The following is a 24,579-nucleotide window of genomic DNA, read 5'->3' as shown; positions in this document are numbered from 1 at the left end:
TTCTCTAAGGATTTAACCGACCCTTATTCGGATTCGGCTAAAGAATTCAAAGAATTGGTTTGGAACATCATGGAGGAAGCTGGAAAGCCCAACCTGGTTGATTACTTTCCCTTTCTTGAAAAGTTTGATCCCCAGGGTTCAAGGCGGCGCATGACAGGTTATTTCACTAAGGTGCTCAACCTTTTCAAAGATTTGGTTGATGAACGGCTGGAAGAGAGAAAAGTGATGGGCAGCAAAAATGTTGATGTATTAGATTCACTTCTCAACATCAGCCAAGAAAGACCAGAGGAGATTGATACGACTCACATTTTGCATTTGTGCTTGGTATATATGTTTAGAACTTCCATATTGGTTAGTTGTTTTAATTTGTCTTTGCTATATTGAATCTTACCAGCACTCTCATACATATTAACAGGATTTGTTTGTTGCGGGGACCGATACATCATCAACCACATTAGAGTGGGCAATGACAGAACTTTTTAAAAATCCGGAGACCATGGAAAAAGCACAAGCGGAGCTTGCAGATGTTATTGGTAAAGGCAAGCCAATACAAGAAGATGATGTTATTCGGTTGCCTTACTTGCAATGCATTGTGAAAGAAACCTGTAGAATGCACCCACCGGTTTCGTTGATTCCACGTAAGGTTGAACAAGACGTGAATCTATGTGGATACACTATTCCGAAGGATTCACAAATTCTAGTCAATGTGTGGGCTCTTGGGCGCGACTCCAATATTTGGGAAAGACCGTTAATCTTCAACCCAGAGAGGTTTTTGAATTTAGAAATGAATGTTAGAGAACAGGATTTTGAACTTATACCATTTGGGGCTGGGAGAAGAATTTGCCCAGGATTGCCAATGGCAATGAGAATAGTTCCAGTAATGTTGGGATCAATACTAAACTCGTTCCAGTGGAAGCTTGATGGCAACCTTGCACCAAGGATTTGGACATGGAGGAAAAGTTTGGCATTACATTGGTTAAAGCTTGTCCTCTTAGGGCTATCCCTATTCCCTTGTAACTTATATACGATTCTATTTATTATGAATAAACTTAATGTTAAATATAGTGTATACGACCTCTTATTGCTGGACATGCATCATCATCATCATCAACAGTGGTGATATTTCTGGGAAATGAGTTGCAGAGAAGAGCAGAGTTGGTGAGGCTGGGAGAACATGGGCACGTGATCGGCGTCGGGGATGAGGCAGACCTCGTCGGCGGGATTCATATGGATTAGCCACCGTTGATACTCCTCCTTGGATAACTTATCTTTGCCACAAACCACGTAAGCTCGCTTAACTGATCCATACTTTTCCTTAGTCACTGCATACTCCTCACCATTTCCGTCTTCAAACAATGGCAAACCTCGTACCAACAACTTTGCCAATGTCAAATCCTGTTTCAATGTTCGTTAATTGTTAGTTTATTTTATATATATCTTCCTAGAAAAAAGACTTTGCTATCATACTTAGCTAGTCAGCAACACAACTAAGTTGGTCAGACTTGATAACTACAAATCTCCATGTGACAGTTTTTTGAGTGACAAAAGTCACTAAGTCATTATTCGCCGATATATACCGAGTAAATCTCGCCTTGTGACTATAGCTACTAAAGAATTACAAACAGATAAACTAGCCTAAGTTGTTCATAATTAACCTATTCAAACTAAAAAGGTCAATGAACTGTTCTCGCGGGAAATGAAATTTGTAACTTATAGTTATTAAATCAACAGTTGAACTATCTATTGATTTTCTTAATTCACAAGCTAGACTAATTTACCTCCTTAAAATTCTTTACCAATTAAAGTCACAAAACAATTTCACCTTTCAATATCTATTTCAGATAGCGATTGTGAGCTTATGATAAATTAAAAAATAATAATTAAAAAAATAATAATAATTAAAAAAAAAAAAAAAAAAAAAAAGACACATGCTAGCTACTGGGCAATTAATGACAGCACATGCAATTTGAATCAATTGTTGACAGCACATGCAATTTGAATATTTATCTCTCCAAGAAAAAGATTCTTGGTTTTTTTTTAAAACTCAAGAACAGCTTTCAAAAAAAAAAAAAAAAAAAAAAAAAAAAAAAAAAAAAAAACTCAAGAACTCAGACCACTAACCTCTGGAGGAGAGAGCTGATATACCAACTTTTCTAGCATCTCATGACCAAAGAGGACGGAGACCGGGCGGTCTTCCTTGTACTCAGTTTTTTGGTCCATGTTAGATTCCAGTTGTCGATGGAACTGTATATGATTTTGATCACCAATAAATCAACACCATTAATTTTACTCTTGCAAAGTATTAATTAAAAAGAGAAGAAGATATATGATATATATATTATGTATATATACCTCTTGTTTCACGGCAAGAAAGCTTAGATCAGGGCCAAACATGGAGGCAGTGACAAACACAGCAACAGATATCTTGTGAGGGAAACTCTCCATAGCAAGTGATACGTTGACCCCACCTATGCTATGGCCCACCAGAACCACCTTCTCACCCGCCGGCAACGCAGCCATGAATTCCGTCAAGGGTTCATTGTATTCCGCCATGGAACTCACTTGTTCTGCGAGTTTGGGATGAATCCCCGAGGCCGCCATGTCGAGGGCGCTTACTTTGTGACCCTCCGCTCTAAGCAGCGCCGCCACCTTATACCAGCACCACGCACCATGGCAAGCTCCGTGAACCAGTACAAAGTGCTTCTTTCTCTCATCCATGATTGATTAACCACTGCACTCAATAGCATCAGTGATGAATATAGCTAAAGGGCCCAAAGCTTTACTATTATTAGTATTGAAAAGTCTGCATCGAATTCAGTCAAGACAAATCAGTGCCTATCAGCCCCACAACTCCATTATGAAAAGTCTGCGTTTTGACTCGATCCGGTCATTATTTTCAAACTTTACCCCTATCATCAACTTAGTTGATCTGGGCAGAAAGTCATTGTTTTTGGGCCGTGTGCTAAAAATTGCGGCTAATTCGCATTAATAAGAGACGGAATTGGCAAATAATCGATCAAAAGTTGTCTTATGCCACCATCACTGGAGGCTTCTTCCTCCATAATAGACCTCCCACTCCTAGTTCAAAAGTGCGCCTCCATAACATTGGTCAGGAAAGCGCGGGAGCTCCATGGAATCATTGTCACCTCTGCACCCACGGCTTCGAAGTCTCCATATGTATACAACAACATTCTCTCCATGTATGCCAGATGCGGATCCCTTACGGACGCTCGAGCACTGTTCGACAATATGCCTCAGAGAAGTACAGTCACTTATAACGCCCTCATTTCTGCATATTCTTCTAGCCCCCACCTGGGCGTTTTGGTTTTCCGACTACTTGCAGAATTGCAAAACGAGAGGCTCAGACCAAACGGGTCGACCTTCACGAGCCTCTTACAAGCATCATCTGCCATAAAGAATCGAACTTTGGGTTCTGCGATACATGCCCAGTGTTTGAAGTTTGGTTTCTTGGACAATGTCTGCATTCAGACTTCTCTACTAGGGATGTATTCCAACTGTGGGGATTTGGACTCTGCATACAAAGCTTTTCGCTGCATGGTTCACGCAGATTCAGTGGCCTGGAATTCTTTAATTTTTGGACACATAGAAAACGGTGAGATGAGAGAAAGTCTTAAACTTTTCGGAAGCATGCTGAGGACTGAAGTTTGTCCTACACAATTTACCTTCTCAATGTTATTAAATGCATGTAGCAGGTTGAGAGATTATCATACCGGTCAACTTCTTCATGCCCAGGTAATTTTATCCGGGGCGTATATTGACATGCCTCTGCATAATGCTCTGCTTGATATGTACTGTAGTTGTGGTGACACCGTAACAGCATTGGATGTATTTGAAAAGATTGGGAATCCAGATTTGGTGTCATGGAACTCAATGATAGCAGGATATGCAGAGAATGGAGAGAAGGCAGTGAGAGTGTTTGTCCAATTTTTACGAAGGTCTCTGTGCAAGCCAGATGAATATACTTTTGCAGCCGTTATTTCTGCAACATGTATGTTTCCAGCAGCGGATTATGGGAAACCACTCCATGCCAAAGCTGAGAAGGCTGGGCTTCAGAGCAGTGTGTATGTTGGGAGCACATTGTTAGCTATGTACTTTAGCAATGAGGAACCCGAGTCTGCCCACAAGATATTTTATTCAGTTTCTGAGAAGGATGTCGTTCTCTGGACTGAGATGATCGCGGGCTATTGTAGAACCGGTGATACTGATGGTGCTCTAAGGTTTTTCCATGGAATGCTCCAGGATGGGCTAAAGATTGACAGCTTTGCTCTTAGTGCAACTCTTAACGCCTGTGCTGAAGGAGCAACTCTGCGACAAGGAGAGATGATTCATTCCCTGGCTGTAAAGACAGGCTATGATTCCGAGATGAGTGTTTGTGGAAATCTTGTGGATATGTATGCCAAGAATGGGAACCTTAAAGCTGCAGAAGTTGTATTTTCCCTCACAACTGCACCTGATCTAAAATGTTGGAACACAATGCTGGGAGGATATGGCTATCACGGGAAGCCTGAGGAGGCATTCAGAACTTTCAACGAGATTATAAACCATGGCCTTGAGCCAGATCAGGTAACGTTTTTATCTCTTCTTGCAACTTGTAGCCACTGCGGTTTGGTCAGCAAGGCCAAGTACTTTTGGAACTGCATGAAGGAAAAAGGCATAAGACCAGGACCGAAGCACTATTCTTGCATGATTGCATTGTTAAGTCGAGCCGGATTACTACAGGAGGCTGAGGAGATGATTACTGAATTTCCTTTTGGCGATTATCATCTTGAACTGTGGAGAATTCTGCTCAGCTCCTGCGCTCGGTATGGGGATTTGAGAATAGGGATTCGGGCTGCCGAGCAGGTGTTGAGTTTGGATGCAGACGACAGTGCAACCAACATATTGCTTTCAAATTTATACGCTGCAGCAGGAAGATGGGATGCTGTCAAAGAAATGAGGAGAAAGATAAAAGGGTTGATGCTTGAAAAAGAACCTGGTTTAAGCTGGTTAGAGGCCGTGAACAACAAGATACATGTGTTCTCTTCTGGCGATCAGTCGCACCTGCAAAATGGCGAAATACAAATGGTGTTGCATACATTGCTGGGAAACATGACACCTTCAGATCCCGGTGAATTCGACCTTACTGGTGGGTAAGAAGAAACAACAGAGGATGGAGAGAGCTTAGTAAACTTCACATCTCATTGCAACATGTTCAACTACCATCTTTTTATTTGAATGAAGTATAGATTGAATTGAAACATTATCTAATGGACAGTTATGACGTCTTCAAAAGCGCATATGATATTCGAATGCTAAAAATGATGAAATTTTAAAATACAACAGGACAAATAGTTTGTCGAACTTAGCAAGAGCAGGCATAAGTAAGATATCAACTCTTAGCGCAACCACCCAAAATAGGGTGGGGGTTGCATTTTACAATATTACAGCAACATCTCATGAAATGCATTTGTATAATTAAGCCGCCAAAATGCATATGAAGTCAGAATACGGTTTTATAGCAGCACGTCAAGAATCCAGTCAACAGTTCTGCAACCAAGCAAGAAATAATGAAGATCACTGTGGTCTTGCACAAAACCTCATGGATTTACTCTCAACATCTTGCAATCAAAGAGAATAGAGGATGACTTCTCATCGACATTGATAAAGCTTAGCGTCTTCCAGGGCGACTTTTAGCCCTTGCCTTCTGCAAGGAAATGGATAGCAATAAAGGTATTTTAAAAGCCAAACAAAATTAAAGCATATGAGGACAAATCAATAAAGGTATTTTAAAAGCCAAGAAAAATTCATGCAAATGATGAAAAACTCAGTAATGAGGGGAAAGGGGGATCCTTTTAAGTTGAAACAATCAGGAACAGATTACTCAAATTTATGAAAACCATAGTTGTACTCACAGATAAAGTTCCAAAACTTGACCCCGATCCAGTTGCAGCTCCTACGAGACAAGAAATAAAAAGAAAAGAAGATGCTCATGGAAAAAATGAAATATGGACAGAATAGTGTAAGTAGCAACGTGAATAACAACTGAATTCTGGGCATTGATCAAAATTGAAAAGATTCTCTAACCATTGCATTCATATCTATCAACTAGAGTCATGCAACTAACAGGTATAAAGTGAAACATTGGAGAATAAAATCCTGTGAGAAGAGTCTAGTGGCCATTAGATCAGCAATGTTCAAGTTGGCAATGATAATACCTACACCACAGTTAGGTTAATTAATGGAGATGCTTTAGTTCACTGTAAAAACTTCTACAACTAAGACCATGGAGAACCTATCAACTGATATTGAAAGTTTTTCAACATTTTATGCTCCTTGGCTTTTTCCCCAACTGGGACTTTTTAGCCTAATTCTCACTTCTCTTTGTGTTGTTTATCATCTTTCTCAGATTTACTTTTCATAACAGCTAGCATGTACAATTCTAGACCATAGACAACAAGAGTGCTTGTAACAATTAAACAAAATAGTAAAAGGAAACATGTAATTAGCAGAGTATAATAAATCATTATACAACTCATTTAATAGAATACCTGTAGCAAAAGGAGTTGAAAAATTTGTAACACCAGAAGAGGGGGTAGAGCCAAACAAGTTTGGAGTAGAGAATGCTGGACTAGAAGTGGCCAAAAAGCCAAAGAGCGATGTCTGTGGGGAAGCACCTGATCCAAACAAGGAGACTGCTGGAGCAGAAGCAGTGGGTGTAGAAAACAGAGAAGATGATGAAGCAGCAATGGCTGGGGTACTAAAAAGTGAGGACCCACTTGCAGCAGAACTGGTTGAAAGTATGGCAGACGTTTGTGGTGCAGTGGATGTTCCAGGCGCTGCTGAGCTGGGAAACAACCCAGTAACTTGAGTTGCTGGTTGTGGTGCTGCAGGTAAATGTAGGGTTGGATGAACCCTTCGTGCAGCAGCCTCTTGTTTGGCTGTTTCCCGTCGATCAGCTTCAAGAAAGGGATCACTAACCTCCCCACGTCGACGCTGATCAGTAAGGTATGCAGTTTTCATGGATTCAATGTATTGATGAATGCTCTCCACCTAAAGGAAAATGAAGGCCAACATGTCTTGTCAATTACAAGCCAAGAAAGCAAAGTTAACTATACTGATGAACCCAAAAAAAAAAGACACTAGGTGTTGTAGTAATGGTCTAATATCTAAAGCAATATATATATATATATATATATATATATATACTTACAACGTAATTCTCATGCAACAATCGCATTTTGGTAATAAATAAGACACTGTGCTTTCTAACAATAATATCAGCTTATGGCCTTTGAATAAAGGAAAAAAGAATAGTCTCCTGATTTATGATCTGCCAGTCTTCATCAATGCAGAGAAAAACATGAAAGACAGCCAGGCAAGAGCTCTCTCTCTCTCTCTCTCTCTCTCTCTCTCTCTCTCTCTTTCAATCGTGACTACCGTACTTTGAGTCTTTGAAGGAAAAAAAAATTAAAACTCTGAAGTTTCTCTTACCTTTGCTGCAACATGAACAAAAAAATCATGCACATTTGACATGACTTGTGGAAGTGACTGCAACAGTGACACACTGGAATTGAGAGACTTTCTATCAGAATCTAAGATCAACTGCTCCAGTTCTTCAACCCACTGCCTGCATTCAGCAAGATGTTTCTCAAATCTAGCTATAGTTTGTTGCATGAAGGGAGAAGGCTTCTTTGGAATCCCACTGTAAAAATCAAAAACTGGAAAATTGGGGATAGTGGTTGCTTGAGCACTTGAGGTTGGGGCTACTATTGCCCCAGAGGCCTGTGATGGTGTTGCTGAACTTGAAGCAGGTGGATTTTGATGAAGAAACCTTGGGCGTAACATCATGAACGAACGAACAGCTACCTCCGTATTGCGCAGCATATCTTTAACAACAGTCATTAGCTCATGCAATATACTTTTTTGCCGTTCCATTGATGTGCTGATTCCAACAAGTTCCTAAAAAAACCAATTAAATGCATTTTTACAATCAACATAACAAAAAGAGGCACTAGTAGGGGGCAGAAATTAAGACTTGAATTCTATTTTTGTTCATTCAAAATATCAAACTAAACACTCGTTTTCTTGCAAATTCTTGATAATTGATGAATCTCTTTGCCATATGAGACTATTCTGCATCTTGCATTACAAGTCAAGGCATGTTGCAATGAACTTTTGTTTTACTATTAGAATTTCACTGATGAATCAACTACTATTAGGACTATTAGGTTCTGGAGCAACAAATTAGCATTAAAACAACAACAACAAAAGTGTAAGGAATGCAGTTAATTACTAATTATGGTAATGAAGGAAAAGAAACCTGAATATTATGACTAGAATCAAGCTCAAACCCATCATTTGACACTGATGAATCATACAGCCTGCTACATTGATCAAGCCGTTGACTCTCATCTCTATATTCCAGTATTTTCTCTCTGCAGCCACAAAATTACTAACAATTTCAACAAGCTAGACAAAAGCACATTAAACATAAACTTAACATCTCTCGTACTGAGACGTGTATATGTACGAGCAATTATACGCACTCTATTTGGAGGAGGATTTTTTGAGAGTCGGGATGGAGGTCTGCCCACTTGGTACCGTAAGTAGCAGGCGTCTTACTGTTGGTGAAGAGGAACAGCTGCTGCTGCTGCTGCGGTTGTTGTTGCTGCTGCTGCTGCTGTTGCAATTGCGGTTGCTGAGGCTGAAAGTTGAATTGCGGCTGCGTCGGTTGCGAGAAGGGAGTGACCTGCGAGAACGGTGAAGGTTGCGTGGGAGTGACCTGCGAGAACGGTGAAGGTTGCGTTTGACCAGCAGGAGTCTGGAATAGCGACGGCTGCTGCTGAGGCTGAGGAGTAAAGGAAAACGCCATTGCCGCCGCTGATCAGAAGAGTGTTTCTGCGATTAGGCTGGAGATTTTTGCATTTAATTTCGGTTCATCAGTATAAATGTGATAACTGATGAAGGTAGGGGATTTTAGGGATGAACATCGAAAAGCTTTAACTTTAAAACCCTAGATTATAAATTGGGGATGGGAGGGAAAAGGCGCCATTTGGATTTTGGACCAGACTCGGGGGTATTCTGAAAATTATGGAAGTTCGTGGGGGAAAAACATAAATAGTCTATAGTCCATTAAGCCCAATCCTTTTCTGGCTGCATGCCTTTATAAATCTAGGCCCAGAACTAATCTCATTCATTTTTTATTTTGAAACAGTCATTATTTTTTATAAAGCAGTTGCTGTTTCTATTTTATATTTTCTTAATTTTTTTAGTCCAAAAAATTAATACTCTCATCACAGAAATTCGATTCTATAACCACCCATATTGAGATGTTTATCACATTACATAATAGTTGGCAAGTCCTATTAATATTGAAATACTCCATTAAATTAAGCCAATCTAGTAATTAACTAATTACAAAATTGCAATTAGTAACTTTTTTTAAAGTACATTAAGTCATTCAAGTTGTAAAAATTTTAAAATCTATTTTATATACTAATAATAGCCAATAAAATTAAGTTGAGAACTAAAAAATGTCCGTCAAATTATTTGATAAAATGAATGGTAGTTAAATTCTATCAGTGTAATCTCGTGTAATGAATTGAATCATGAAAAGTTGATTGAGATATTGATGGTACAAGAAAAATAAGAAATTGTGAATAGTTAATTAGCAGTCACATATACATGTGTTATAGTGTTACATGGAGACAAGTTATAGGTAACAGTGACAATGAATTTATGTTTGTGAACAGGTAAAAACAAAGAATAAGGTTCAAATTGGCCACTGAACGTAACCTGAAAATGCAATTAGGTCACTGAACGAAAAAAAAGTGCAATTAGGCCACTGGACTCTCCAAACGTATGCAATTTTACCGGATAACAGGTTACCATCAATTTTAGCAGGTTACCTGCTTACGTGGTAGCTGAGTTGGCATTTTTAATAATTTTTAAATAATTTTTAATAATTAATTTTAATAATAAATTTTTTTAAAAATTGGAAAAAATTAAATAAAAAATAAAATAAAGTCGTTTTTATTTAAAAAAAAATTAATAAAAATTTATTATTAAATTTATTAAAAATTAATTAAAATTTATTAAAAATGCCAACTCAGCTGTCACGTAAGCAGATAACCTGCTAAAATTGAGGGTAACCTGTAATCAGGTGAAATTGCATATTTTTGGAATATTCAATGACTTAATTGCACTTTTTTTTTGTTCAGTGGCCTAATTACATTTTTTAACCTTATATCTAAAAACAATTTCAAAAACCAGTCACAAACAGTTACATAGTTCATTTGCAGTTTGGTCTCTTTCCCACTGCCTAGCTAGTTCATAGAGTGGAGTGGCGGACATCACCAATTCCCAGGCCGATTGACAGGACGGCGTACACTACACACCACGCATTTAAGCGTTGGAGAGAGAAGTTCCACTTCCACTATGCTAAAAAAAAAATGGAGTGGGAAAGAGACCAAACTGCAAATGACGCCATTGAAGAAGAAGATGGAGGGAATAACGTCTCCGAGTACGAACAGTTCAGGGAAGAACGAATCAAGGAAAACCTTGAAAGGATGCAAAAGCTGGGTATTTTCGAACTCTCTCGCGCGTTCCAGTCTACCAAGCCCCCCGCCGTCACTCGCAAGACTCGTAAAACTAAAACCCCTCAGCCGCCTCTCTCCCCTGTGCTTCGTCCTCAACCCATTCGCCGATCCTCCAGGCACACCTTTCTCTCTTTCCTGCTTTCATTTTCCTCTTCATTTTTTGGTTATTTTTCTGAGGAAGTGAGAATTGCAGGCTGCAAAATGTAACGCCTGTTAGCTACACAGAAGTGCGAGTGGGAAAGAGCCTCAAGTCTTTGGGTTTTGAGGATGATTTGCTGAGGGAGGCTGGTTCAAAGCCAGAGACGTATAGTGAAGAGCATGAGAAGTTGTTGGGTAGCACTAAGATGAACTGGACTCTATTTGTTGATGGATATGGAAAGGATGGGAAGCGAATTTATGATCCTGTCAAGGGAAAGACTTGCCATCAATGCAGGTTAGCAGTTCCGGCCATTGAATTTCTATCTATAGGTGACTTTGGTTCGAATTCTTAGAAACTTCATCTTGAATGGATTGTTAGATATAGAATAATCTAACTATACTGAACAATAGTATACGAGAGACCTCGTATAAGAGAACCGTAGTCGTGTTGATTTTCAGCCACATTGATGTTCCTGTTGTGTTGCCTAGACCGTTAGCCAACCTCATACATGAGGCAGAACCCTAGAATGGTGTATTGGTGTATACTGAGCAGCATGAGTACCGTAACTGAATGTGTTATATCATCAATCTTACATGGATGTGTTAACTTCATTTACTTCGCTTTATGTATGTTGTTTGACAGGCAGAAAACTCTTGGCCATCGTACCCATTGCAGCAAGTGCAACATGGTCCAAGGACAGTTTTGTGGAGATTGTTTGTACATGAGGTATAACATTTCCATACCAAAACTTCCTCCCATTAACTTGTAGCCCGATATCTTTTTTGTGCTTGTAGTCGTGAAACATGTGAGCAAAAACATTCTGTGAAAGACTCAAAATTATGTAAGTTTATGCAGATATGGAGAACATGTGCTCGAAGCAAATTGTAATCCAGATTGGATATGCCCTGTTTGTCGTGGAATTTGCAACTGCAGCTTGTGCCGCCAAGCAAAGGGCTGGGCTCCTACTGGTCCTCTTTACAAGAAGGTAATGAATTCAAGAGTGGATCTCATGTCCTTTTTCTTTTGGTATTTTGGTCAGTTGGTGTTTTGAGTAAACCTAACTTCATTTGCCTTAAATGTAGATCAAGAATTTGGGTTATGAGTCGGTTGCACATTATCTCATTCAAACCCGTCGAGCAAATACCAATCCTGAGAATAATGTACCCAACAGCCCCCCAGATTCTGCAAAGGGATCACTGCCTTTTTCAGATGTGGAAGCAACATTATCCTCAGAGAAGGAATCCTATGAGGCCTGCAATGACTCAAAGGAGTTGCCGAATAGCCAAACTGCAGAGAAAATAATGGACTACGAGGCCACTGAATCCCTATCCCAGGAAACTATCCCTATCCTAGGAAACTATCCCAACTCCGATGATGTGTCATCATTGGGGGTCAGTCTAAATAATGTCAAGCATGCGTCAAGCGATACCAGTGATGGTGAGCCTAGTCCTGGCGATCTTGCACCAGAAACGAGTTCAAAATCAATAAGGAAGAGGCGAGCTGCTGAGGGAATCCCGGGTGATAGCATTGCTGAAAGGCAAAGGCAGAGGCATAATTAGAACAATTAATGTCAGCACACTCTTAGGAACGTCGAAATGTTCAGTATAATTTGCTTAAACTGATGCTGCTGCATCTTCCCCCTGGTAATGCAGAGTGCCTAAACCTTTCTGAAATGGGTGAAGTTTTTATTGTCTATAATATATTGCAAGGGTTCTGCTCAACCATTTTTGCTGGTGTGGCATTGCACTTTTGCTTCCTGTAATCCTATCCATAAGACCTTGTAGTCCTGTAACATTTGCCCAAGAACTATGTAAAATGTCCTACTTTCAATATCTATCATTTGCCCAAGAACTATGTAAAATGTCCTACATCAATATCCTTTAAAAATGATCTCTTTTTTTTTTTTTTTTAATTATATGAAAAAAAAAAAAAAAAGATCATTTAGTATATAGATTTTTTAATCTTTATTATTGTTCGTTATTATTATCATTAGAAAAAATTGTACTTTTCGTCTCTAAGTTATAAGATAATTATTATTGAATATTGGTCTTGTTCACTTTTCGTCCCTAAAGTTTTTTGTCCCTTTACTAATAACAAAACATTAGGGACGAAAAGTGAGCATGAGAAGTTAACTTGCGAATAAAAGTGAGCACAGAAGTTAGTTTAGGGATGATAAGTGCAATGTAAATGATATCTTAGGGACGAAAACTCAAAAAGTAAGTAATACTTACACTTATGGATGGATTCTACCACTATCTTATAATTTATAGACGAACCCTAGAAACCCATGAAGAGGAGTGGGGGGAGACTCCATGATCTTCATGCCACTCACACTTTGTAAAGAAAAATTAGTGAGGAAATCAATCACTCTATTTTGTTCTCTAAAAATATGTAAGATTTGAATATCTTTAAAAAATTTCAACTCACAAAAATAGGCTTCTAACAAATTTTGAATATGGTTATGAGATCTATCCATACTGTTTATCTATTTAACAACTATGTCCGAGTCACTTTTTTTATAAAATGAAAAAGAAAGAAACCAACCCGTCATATAAAAAATAAAATATAATCATTAAAAAAAAAAGGACCAATTTATTAAAAATAAAAAAAATAAAAAATGAAAGACCCACATGCCAATGAAGTGGTAAAGAAACGGAGTGTAGATTGAACACATCAATTGTTGGCTTGCTCTTTAAAGTAAAAACTATACTTTTTTACATAATCGTTATGATTTGTTAGTTGTCACATTATATATTCTTTAGTTAAATAACGGTCACATTATATATCCTTTAGTTAAATCAACTATACCCTCTAGAAATTCTCTCTAGGGTTTTGCCTCCTTGCTAGGGTTTCTCCTAGATTTTCCGACGCTTTCTTGTTTTTCTTGATCGAAACACGTGCGGTTCTTACTGTTGAATTATGAACGACCGACGGACAACAGCGGAGACAACACGACCGCTACCTGCTGCTGGTTTATGTCTAACAGTAACGGGCAACGACAAAAGCGGACGAATGGATGCTACGGCGACGAATCCGGTGGTGCATGGGGCTAACGAGGAACCACCGCACCTCGAGCGAGTGGATGACGTTATTGATCGTCTAACACAGCGTTGGGGCGATATTGCGCTGGAGGAGGAGGAGGAAATCGGCTTTGAGCCGATGGGGGAGGGTGTCGGGGTGGTGGCGGAGGAGGAGGAACAACGGTGGGTGTGTGTTGGCAGATTCTTGACAACGAAGGTGGTGAAGTTGGAGTATATGCGGCAAGTGATGGCCTCGGTTTGGCAACCAGTGTGGGGTATGCATGTTACAGAGATTCAACCGGGGCTGTTTATGTTTATTTTTTATGATGAAACGGATATGCAGAGGGTCCTCAATGAAGGACCGTGGTCGTTTGAGAACAACACCCTGGTTTGTAAACAGGTGGAACCGGGTGCAAGGCCAGCTGCGGTTGAGTTGAAGTCGGTAGATATGTGGGTACAGCTGTATGACTTACCGTTGGGATATACATCGGAAGCGGTTCTTGAACAAGCGGCTAATTTTATTGGTACGTTTGTAAAAGTTGATGATCGTTATCCGGGAGCACCATGGAAGACGTTTCACCGGGTCCGTGTGTCAATACCGGTGGAAAAGCCGCTAAAATGGAGGATGAAGCTAATTAAACGAGATAAGTCAAGCTGCTTGGTAAACTTCCGGTACGAACGCTTACATAATTTTTGCTTTTATTGTGGTTTACTGGGGCATGCCTATAAGTTCTGTAAGCTGGCAAGGAAGTCGGGACTCACTGCGGATAAATTTCCATATACGGCGGACCTGAAGGCGGGGGGAGGTAGCCGTGGGCCTAGGCAAGTGGGGGACCCGTGGTTGAGGTCACTGGACGGGAAAGGGAAAGAGGGAATGGGAGGAGAGGGGAATGTGAGGGTTACGGCATTGGGGGGTGGTGTGGGTGAAGGAGGTGTACGGGTTGGGGTTGCGGGTGAGAGGGAGGGTGAGGGGGTGGTGGTAGCGGCGGCTAAGAGAAGGAGGGGGGATGGGATGGGTGGTGGCAGTATAAGGATGGATGCAGGAGATGTGGTGATGTCTGAGCTCTCAAAAAAACGGGTTTACGGCGGGTCCTGTTGGTCAGGCCCGCCCATCTCAATGAGTACAATAAGCTGGAACTGTCGTGGCTTGGGCAATCCACAGACAGTTCGTGAGGTGGTGGACATGGTGTCCCGTAAGAAGCCCGATTTCGTCTACTTAATGGAAACAAAAGTAGATCGGAGTCATGCAGAAAGATTGCGAGTTAAGATTGGTTTTGAGGGTCTATTTTATGTGGATCCGGTTAGGGGAGGGGGTGGCTTAGCATTATTATGGAAGAAGAATATTACTGCTAGGCTGTTGAGTTATTCGAAGAACAATGTGGATGTGGAGGTGGTTATAAAGGAAAAGATATGGCGGATGACATGCTTCTATGGGTTTCCACAGAGACATAGACGCAGAGAGGCGTGGCAATTGTTAACTGGGTTAAGGGATAAGTCTACACTGCCCTGAGTGGCGTTGGGGGATTTCAATGATTTATTATACCAACGTGAGAAGAGAGGGGGGAATCCTCACCCAGATAGTCTGTTGAGAGGGTTTGGGGATACTGTTTACAATTGTGGACTGGCCCAATTGCCAATGCGGGGTCACCAGTTTACATGGGAGAAGGGGAAAGGCACTGATAGATGGATGGAGGAAAGGTTGGATAAGGTGTTGGTGTCTGCACGATGGACTACACTGAATACTGAGGCGTGGGTCGAAAATATTCTAACCCGAAAGTCCGATCACTCTGCTCTCTTTTTAAACACTGATGTGGTGCGTGGCCGCAGATATGGGGGACCGAAACGATTTCGCTTTGAGATGGCATGGATTCATGATGACGGTTGCCGGAGGGTGGTGGAGACAGCCTGGCAGGATGGTAGGGATAAGGGGCTGTTGATTTGTCAGCAGCATTGTGGGGGGAGGCTAATGCGGTGGGGTGGGGAGCATTGGCATAAGTTTGGTGACCGCATCAAGCAATTGAGGAAAGAGCAGGATGAGATACGGCACAGACGAGATTCGGCTGCATTGGCCGAATTTCGCGACATTGAGGAGAGACTAGTGCAGTTGGAGATGCAGGAGGATGTATTTTGGAGGCAGCGGGCGAAGCAGCACTGGCTGCGCGGTGCGGACTGCAATACCAAGTTCTATCACAGGTACGCTTCTGCTCGTAGAAGGAAAAATTATATTCCTAGATTAAAAGATGATATGGGTGCATGGGTGGAGGGGGATAATATGAAGAGAGTTGTCTTGGAATATTATGCTGCTATTTTTACATCATCAGACACTGAATGTGAGGATCCCATGTTTGATAATTTTGCCCCCCGTGTGACTAGTGAGCAGAACACTAAACTCCTCCGCTAGTTTGAGTTAGAAGAGGTCAAGAGTGCTTTATTTGCAATGTTCCCTGACAAAGCACCAGGACCGGATGGTATGAATCCTGGATTTTACCAGGAATATTGGGATATTGTGGGGGGAGATGTGTCTAAATTTATTGTGAATTGCTTGAACTCATGCTCGTTGCCTGAAGGATTGAATGATACTAATGTGGTCTTAATCCCGAAGAAAGATGTGCCTGAGACAGTAGCTGATATGAGACCAATAGCACTGAGTAATGTTCTGTACAGGATCATGGCAAAGGTAATAGCCAATAGGATGAAACCGCTCATGGGGAACCTCATCTCTGAGGCCCAGAGTGCTTTTATCCCTGGGAGACTTATTACTGATAATATTTTAATAGTTGCGGAGGTGGGGCATTACTTGAATAGAAAACAGTGTGGAAGGAAGGGGTGGGCAGCATTGAAATTGGATATGGCCAAGGCGTATGATAGGATGGAATGGCAGTTCCTGAGACGGATGTTGGAGGTAATGGGTTTTGAGGACCGGTGGATTAATTTGTTAATGCAGTGTGTTACTACTGTCCAGTATAACATCTTGATTAATGGTGTTCATAGTGGAGGTGTAACGCCAACCAGGGGGTTGCGGCAGGGGATCCTTTGTCCCCATATTTATTCCTCATATGTGCAGAAGGTTTATCTGTGTTATTGCAAAGAGCGCAAATGTCTGGTTTAATACATGGCTGCAGGGTTGCTAGGGGAGCCTCGCAGATATCACATCTATTTTTTGCAGATGATAGCCTATTATTTTTTAGAGCAGACGAGGAGGAGGCGGGAGTAATTAAACAGTGCCTAGGACGATATGAGGAGCTCTCAGGACAAAAGGTAAATTATCACAAGTCCAGTGTCTGTTTTAGCAGAAATACCAGTGTGGAAGATAGGGGAGAGGTGGCGATTTGCTTGCAGGTAGACCAGGCACCCAATTTTGGGAAATATCTGGGACTACCATCTTTTGTGGGGAGGAACAAGAAGGCAGTATTCTCATATATTGAGGATAGGATAAAACAGAGAATAGGCTCATGGAACAATAAATTTCTGACACAGGCAGGAAATGAGATTTTATTGAAAAGTGTGGCACAATCTATGCCTACCTTTTCAATGAGTGTCTTTTTGATCCCGGACTCAGTATGCTTATCAATCCAGAGAACAATGAACAAGTATTGGTGGGGCACTGGTATGGATAGAGGAATACACTGGAAAGGCTGGGATAAGTTAAGTATCCCAAAGAAATATGGAGGAATGGGGTTCAAAGATCTCAAGAATTTTAATTTAGCAATGTTGGGAAAACAGGCATGGCGCCCACTCACAAGTCCAGACACACTTGTTGCAAAAGTCTATAAGGCAAGGTACTATCCTAATACCACTTTTGTTGATGCCAAAGTAGGAGGATGCCCGAGCCACTCATGGAGGAGTATTATGGCAGCTCATGATATGGTGGTGGCACGGGTGCGCAGGAGGATAGGGGATGGTAAAACGACACTGATCTGGGGACACCCGTGGTTGCCTGATAATCCTAGCCCTTTGGTGCATACTGATATGCCTGTAGAGCTCAGGCACGCTAAAGTGGTAGGTTTAATAGATGAGCAAACTGCTACCTGGGACCCACATATTTTAGCAGATTTATTTGAGGAGGAAGATGTGAGTAGAATATTGAGGATACCTGTTAGTCCAGGATATGAGGACTCATGGTATTGGCTTGATGACCCCAATGGGATATACACAGTTAAAAATGCCTACAGACACATTATGGAAATTTATGATCACTCGCCTGGGAGTTTTGAGAAATGGACTAAAATGTGGGGAATGAAAATACCCCCAAAATGGAAGACTTTTTTGTGGAGAGCAGTTTGTGATATTCTTCCAACAACTAACAACTTGATTATAAAGAGGGTGGAAGTGGATCCCACATGCCAAATGTGTGGGATAGAGCATGAGAATATTATGCATACATTCATCAATTGTGATTATTCTAGACATGTTTGGAATATTTCAGGATTGCCAATAACAAATATTGTTGTCAACTCATTCCCCGAGTGGCTAACAATTGTGCTTACAATGTTCACAGAGGACCAAAGTGCAGCGGTGGTGGCTTTGCTTTATTGCTTATGGAGATGCAGGAATTCAGCGGTATGGGACGACACACTGCCGCGGCCTACGACGGCCTGGAGACAGGCCACGGCGGCGCTCCACTCCTACCGGCAGGTGGTGTGCCATGGCACGGCGGCTCCCACGACGACTACAGCAGATGGCGACACCGACTCCACCCCACGGTGTTACGTGGATGCGGGGTATCGGGAGGACACGGGGGAAGCTACATATGGTATTGTGCTGCTGTCTCCGGGAGGAACTTTTATTGCGGCGAAAAATGGGAGACTATCGAATTGTTTGTCACCATTCATGGCGGAGGCACTGGCATGTAAGGAAGCTCTATCCTGGCTTTTGGAAAAGAATATAACAACGGTAACGATTCAAACAGATTGTTTACAGCTAAGAAATGCGATACGACAGAATACAACTATCATAATGTCCTATGTTGGAGTAGTAGTTGACCAGTGTAGGACTTTAGCTTCGTCTTTTAATTATGTCTTGTTTAATCATGTTTCTAGGCAGATTAATGCGCATGCGCACACGTTAGCTTCATTAGCTTTTATTCAGGATCAAGCTATGTATTGGGATTCTATCCCTCCAGACTGCATTGCAGCTTTGATTCATTAATACAATCATTCATTGGTTGGCTTTCAAAAAAAAAAAAACTATACCCATTATGATTTATTAATTATCAAATCATAATGTTTATCAACTGAATTTAATTAAGTAATTAATTAATTATAACGTACTCGATCAGTATTATGTGACTACATAGTCATATCTATCTACTATATATACTAATAAGAGCCCAAGAGAGTTAGGCCTATAATGGGTAGAAAAAATGGCGGTCAAATTTTTTAATCAAATGAATGGCTCAGATTGATCAGATTTTAATTTTTCATTGAGATTTCCTAATTTATCCTTAATGAATATGATTATCCGTTAACTTTTCCGTTAAATATTATCTTTTCCGTTAATTTCTGTTAGTTCACCGTTAACTTACTCATTGATTTCAATAAGAAAGGTGTTAGGTTCGAACCACATCCCAATCAAAGTTGGCATAATTAGTACTCTATTTTACTCTTATTAAATTATATTAAATAATAATTTAGTAGCTACGACAAAAAATAATACATATGTATTTCTTTAATTTAGAATTATGTGTCTACAATGCCTTTATTCAAAAAAAAAATATTCATTATCAATAAATTAAATAAGATAAATAATTTCATTACTTATATTATCTTTATTTTTCTCCAATATAAAAATTTTTTACATTCAAAATTAAAATTCATCAATTGATTATATTCGCTACATTGTCCCTACAATGTCTTTATTCAAAAAAAATATTCATTATCAATAAATTAATTAAGAGAAATAATTTCATTAGTTATATTGTCTTTATTGTTCTCTAATGTAACAATTCTTTACATTCAAATTCATCAATTGATTATATTCACTACATTGTCTATTATCTTAGCTTTTTTGTGCACTATTTTTTAATTAAATATCAAAGTTATAATACAAAATAATGTTATATATTTATTTACCAAGCATTTTATTAATACCATGAAAAAATTTTAAAAATTTAAATTAATAAAGCCAATTATATTAACTACTTGAAGGATTTGTTGACAAAGAGAGTATTCAAATCACACAACAAATTGAAGTGAGAAAATACCTCGCAATGTCTTTGTTTGACAATCAACAGTTAGCGGTTAGTGTTAGCGGATTTAACCAGCGAATTATATCAACAGTTGGTAAAAAGATATTTGAAAAAATTAGCTGTTTAAATTAACATTTAAAATGACCTAAACGTATACATATAATAATAATAATAATAATAATAATAATAATAATAATAATAATAATAATAATAATAATAATAATAATAATACTTGTTTTAATAATATATATTTTAAATATTGATGTATTTTGGGGAAATCATTCTAAAAAACGTTAAGTGAAAATATTGTAAATTGTAATATTTGTATTTTCAGTGGTTTGGAACAAATTGTTGCTTCAAACTGTTGAATAACCAAAACACTTTCTTTAGCATTTTGATCTTTGGGTTACATCATATTTACCAATCGTCCAATATCTTTGAGTTACATTATAATTAAAAAATTTAAATTTTTACTATATCTAAATTCCTTAAACTATGAATTTTTTTTATTCATAATAATTTATTCAAGAATAATGGTTGAACTAAATGAACACTGAGCAAAACACCTAAAGGACTGGTACTGTTGATTCATTCATTGGTCTTGTATATATGTGCATTCATTAAATATATTAGAACCCTTTGCAACAAAAATATTTGGTTACTATTTAAAAAAAAAAAAAGTTTAGTAACAATTATAATGATCTCCTATATTACATTGTATTCATATACTATGAATTACATATTTAAATAAACAAATTAGACGTTAAATTACTTATGTTGAACTTCTCATATATAATCTTGCATTTATATACTTTCAAATATTTATTTAATTATAAACATTGGATAGAAAAAATGACCGTCAAATTATTAAATCAAATGAATAGTTCAGATTGTTCAGATTTTAATTTTTTCTTGAGATTTCCTAATTTATCATTAATTATATGATTATTTGATCCGTTAATTTTTCCATTAAGTACCGTTAATTCACTGTTAGTCTAATTCTATTATTAAAGTCTAATGTAGAATTATAACTACAACATTAATTTAATTCTAATATTAAAGTCTTAATACAACTCTAACCACAAATCCTACTGTCGGAATCTCCTCAAACAATATTAGTATATATTTAATATTTTATGCCTTAATTTTTATTTGCACTCCCTTATGTCCTGTATTTGGTTTCAACCATACCCATACAATTATTTTATTGACAATTATAATCAATCTTGACTATATTATCTTGCATTTGTAAACTTAGAATTACCAATTTAAATATGCAAATTCAACATTTAATTATCTATGCATGAACAATTCTAATATAATCTTACATTGATATACTTTAAAGTACTTATTTAAGAAAGACATTGGGCATTATCCTAATCGCGCAATGCGCATAAAAAACTAGTACTCACATATTCCTTAAAATAGGTTTAGAATCAAAGAAACTAATGGGCCCGCATAGCATACTATGAAAACATCTTCAATAGTTTAGTTTTTCACAATTTTTTATAATGCTATGTAAGAGAGAAAAAAAAGAAAAGAAAAAAAAAAGGAAAAGAAACGGTCTTTTAGTCAGAGTGACTGCTAGCTGGCGGCACTTTGACGCTCCCCAACGGGCGCGAAGTGCGCTCCACTTGCACAATTCGGAGGTTTTTTGAGAAAAAAATTGATGTGTTTTAGGTATAAAAAACTAACCCTCAAAAATCACAAATGTGGTTGCCCTGTGTTTGTGGGTCTGACACACTTATTAGGACAAATTATACTATGAATCATGACTTACATTGGGATATTGAAAGTGTATTATTTAGTAGTATCAAATAATGTACATTTAAAAAAAGAATAAGGGTCAAATAGGTCACCAAACTGCACTCCAAAGTGTAATTAAGCCATCGAACTCAAAAACAATGCAATTGGGTCCCTGAACAACACAAAATCATACAATTAGGTCTAAAATGACCTGTTGACCTGAAATGCCGGTTATCAATTTTAAAAATAATTTTTAAATAAAATAATTAATTAAAAAAAAAACAATAGCAATTCTAATAAAACTCTTGTTATAAAATATACTTTATATCAAGAGTTTTACTACATGTATTTTAAATTCTACTCTCTCACTTTACTTTATGACAAACAATAATATAATATTTTTATTATATGATTCTAAAAAAATATCTACATACAAAATTTGTGAATGAAATAAAAGCTAAGAGTAAGAAGTGGGATTACATATAATATTTTGGTAACAATAATAATATTTTTGTTATGTTAATGCCTTAATGGTTCTTTATGATACAGGTATAATGATAATCTGGGATTCCGGGAGATACGCAGAATCTTTACCCGCCAAATCCCGGGTTGCTCTTGCATGAGTTGCATCAGCTATGGGAACTCTGGATCTTCGGGATCTGTCTATATATTCTCTCAATGATACCATTGGATTCCAATCTTCGTTATATTTGTAATTCCGAAGGACTCGTCTTTATCTCTGATCTGTCTATTGAGGCACCGGAAAATTAAACGTAACCCTAATGGCTTCGCCGCCAGAACGCAGGCCTTCATTCTTCAAGGTTTTGAACGAGGATTTTTCCACTCTTCTAGTACGATCCGCTCCGATCCCCCATTCTTCTTTCTCTCTCTCTCTGTTTCTTGATAATTTCCAAATTAATCGTGTATATTATATTCAAGTATCGATCTTTCTGTTTTGAAGAGGTTGCCGCTGCTTTTCACGGCGAATTATGGGAAACATCTGCCGGAATATCCAGTTCTGGCGATAGAATCTGGAGAGTCATGGCGGGTAAAGATAGAAGAGGCTGATGAACACCAGTGCTTCACTCAAGGCTGGCCGGAATTCGCCAAGGACCTTCGTTTAGAACTCCACGATTTTCTGGTGTTTTGGTTTAAATCCCCTTCAATGTTCTTGGTTGAAGTTTATGGAAAAACTGGCCCTGCAAAGACCTTGAATCCGCTCCTCAAAGGTACATACATGCAACTTAACACAAACAAAAATTAGATATATCTAGCCAACCCAGATCAACTTAGACTAAGTAGGGTTTCTCTGTCACCCAAAAAAGAGATAAATCCTGCATGTTTTCATCGTTAATATATATGCTTGTCTCTTGGCTGCAGGTAAGGTTTCCCCAAAGATTGAACGGGACGACGTTTCTACAGATGCAGCGGCGGCGGCATCAGACGACGGCGGTGTCACGGAGAAGAAGAGGAAGAGCCGCCCGTGCTTTTCTGTCGACATGAAATATTCCAACAAATCTAGACTGGTTTGTATATATATATACACTAACATCTGGTTATGTTCCAATCAGAACCTCTCCTCCCGTATGAACCTTCAATCTACCCGGAATAGCATTTATCTTGGTTAAGATGGGTTCTTAAATTATAGAATTTCCGACCATCTGAAAGTGATCTTAAATCAAGTCGAATGCTTTGTTCCGATCACTTTCTGGTGGTCGAAAATTTCATAATTTCTAGATTAATGAGTTAATAACGTAGAGTTTGTATGTATTCAGCGTATTCCGACGGGGTTCATGAGAGAGACGGGGAGGATGGGATGCATGTGCGTGGTGCTGAAGGATCCGATGGGGATAGAATGGCCGGTTCTGATTTCCCGGCACGGGAAGAGCCACAAGGATAGGAGTGATATGACCAAAGGGTGGAAGGAGTTCAAGGCTGCAAATGACTTAGTTGATGGCGACGTTTGCAGATTCACCCACACCACTGAAACCCCTGGGGGTTCTTGGGTGCTCCAAGTTCAGGTGGAAAGACTAGATACAACCCGCACAGATCCTAAGCCCTGTGGTAGACCAAAAAGAGAACAATATTAATGTGCAGTGGATCACTCTCATCCACCCATATACTATTTATTACTTCCTCGATCTTCCTCTCTTTTTAATTTTCATGTCAATTCTTCTTTTGTTAGTTTCTTCATTTTCTTTAATTTTCAAATTCAGCAGCTTTAGACTAGATCGAATAGGGCAAATTACTTGTGGTCTAATGGCACCAAGATCTCACTTCCATATGGAAGTAGTTGCGAGTTCTTCCTAGGTGGAAGTGGTATTGCCTCTGTGCGTTTGGGTTGAGAAAGTAGTTACTATATTGTAATAGAGTCAGTAGCACTCAAAAGAAGACTAGCTTGAATAGGTAAATCACGATGTCTGAATCTCTCATTAGGTGAAAAAGACCCATGCTTGATGTCTGTCATGTGATCATATTGTCTTTATTCTATATTTTTGCTCATAATCACAATTTACCACTCAAAAACTAACCAATCAAACTGTCTATAGGCATATAATAATACTTTTCAAATATATAAATTTCATATACTATCTCTAAAATTTCAAATATATCTTTAATCGAATCATAAAGAATTCCATACGTGAAAACCAAATGAATCAGATTAAATTTTCTAAACAATATGATGACATTATTGTAATTATTATCAATTTTAAAAAAATACGATAATATTATTGTAATTATTGTCAATTTTACCACAATAAACAATACCCTTAGTGCACCTATATATTGCACTTTTACATGGTGTAAAGTACAATTTTTAATACAATTGTACTTTTTAATATTATATGAAGTGCACTTTTTAACAATATAATGAGCATTTGTGGATAA

The 24,579-nt window shown here is 38.6% G+C and overlaps 7 protein-coding genes and 1 pseudogene across 8 annotated transcripts; 6 read left to right on the top strand and 2 right to left on the bottom strand.

Moving 5' to 3' along the window:
* Positions 1–1,064, top strand: part of LOC109188992 — a 1,701-nt pseudogene extending 637 nt beyond the window's left edge.
* Positions 905–2,751, bottom strand: LOC109188998 (methylesterase 3-like). Its single transcript, XM_019339676.1, has 3 exons — positions 2,353–2,751; positions 2,122–2,244; positions 905–1,395 (listed from the first exon to the last, which is right to left on the bottom strand). Exons 1-3 carry the CDS (start codon positions 2,716–2,718, stop codon positions 1,108–1,110), a joined length of 777 nt encoding a protein of 258 aa, XP_019195221.1. The 5' UTR covers positions 2,719–2,751; the 3' UTR covers positions 905–1,107.
* Positions 2,752–2,953: 202 nt separating this feature from the next.
* LOC109188987 (pentatricopeptide repeat-containing protein At3g50420) lies at positions 2,954–5,285 on the top strand. Its single transcript, XM_019339664.1, has one exon. It carries the CDS (start codon positions 3,031–3,033, stop codon positions 5,152–5,154), a length of 2,124 nt encoding a protein of 707 aa, XP_019195209.1. The 5' UTR covers positions 2,954–3,030; the 3' UTR covers positions 5,155–5,285.
* LOC109188995 (nuclear pore complex protein NUP58) lies at positions 5,284–9,070 on the bottom strand. 2 transcript variants are annotated; one of them, XM_019339674.1, is made up of 7 exons: positions 8,783–9,070; positions 8,547–8,749; positions 8,321–8,435; positions 7,492–7,959; positions 6,549–7,050; positions 5,913–5,953; positions 5,284–5,704 (listed from the first exon to the last, which is right to left on the bottom strand). In XM_019339674.1, the coding sequence occupies exons 1-7, from the start codon at positions 8,870–8,872 to the stop codon at positions 5,669–5,671; spliced, it is 1,455 nt and encodes a 484-aa protein (XP_019195219.1). In that variant the 5' UTR covers positions 8,873–9,070; the 3' UTR covers positions 5,284–5,668. The 2 variants fall into 2 exon arrangements, with proteins under 2 accessions (XP_019195219.1, XP_019195218.1); XM_019339673.1 differs by having other exon boundaries at positions 8,547–9,070.
* A 1,329-nt stretch (positions 9,071–10,399) lies between these two features.
* On the top strand, positions 10,400–12,571 carry LOC109188884 (cell division cycle-associated protein 7-like). The gene is made up of 5 exons (XM_019339530.1): positions 10,400–10,714; positions 10,792–11,031; positions 11,380–11,463; positions 11,593–11,722; positions 11,820–12,571. Exons 1-5 carry the CDS (start codon positions 10,452–10,454, stop codon positions 12,294–12,296), a joined length of 1,194 nt encoding a protein of 397 aa, XP_019195075.1. The 5' UTR covers positions 10,400–10,451; the 3' UTR covers positions 12,297–12,571.
* A 2,822-nt stretch (positions 12,572–15,393) lies between these two features.
* LOC109188830 lies at positions 15,394–16,158 on the top strand. The gene has a single exon (XM_019339467.1). It carries the CDS (start codon positions 15,394–15,396, stop codon positions 16,156–16,158), a length of 765 nt encoding a protein of 254 aa, XP_019195012.1.
* Positions 16,159–16,194: 36 nt separating this feature from the next.
* LOC109188829 lies at positions 16,195–22,313 on the top strand. Its single transcript, XM_019339466.1, has 4 exons — positions 16,195–16,659; positions 16,749–17,234; positions 17,334–18,606; positions 22,240–22,313. The coding sequence occupies exons 1-4, from the start codon at positions 16,195–16,197 to the stop codon at positions 22,311–22,313; spliced, it is 2,298 nt and encodes a 765-aa protein (XP_019195011.1).
* On the top strand, positions 22,277–23,806 carry LOC109189109 (B3 domain-containing protein REM5-like). The gene is made up of 4 exons (XM_019339851.1): positions 22,277–22,541; positions 22,652–22,919; positions 23,071–23,216; positions 23,466–23,806. The coding sequence occupies exons 1-4, from the start codon at positions 22,473–22,475 to the stop codon at positions 23,778–23,780; spliced, it is 798 nt and encodes a 265-aa protein (XP_019195396.1). The 5' UTR covers positions 22,277–22,472; the 3' UTR covers positions 23,781–23,806.
* Positions 23,807–24,579: the final 773 nt, after the last annotated feature.

This window comes from Ipomoea nil, unplaced genomic scaffold, assembly GCF_001879475.1.
Source record: "Ipomoea nil cultivar Tokyo-kokei standard unplaced genomic scaffold, Asagao_1.1 scaffold1509, whole genome shotgun sequence".
NCBI lineage: Eukaryota > Viridiplantae > Streptophyta > Magnoliopsida > Solanales > Convolvulaceae > Ipomoea > Ipomoea nil.
This window is presented reverse-complemented; position numbering and strand designations above follow the sequence as displayed.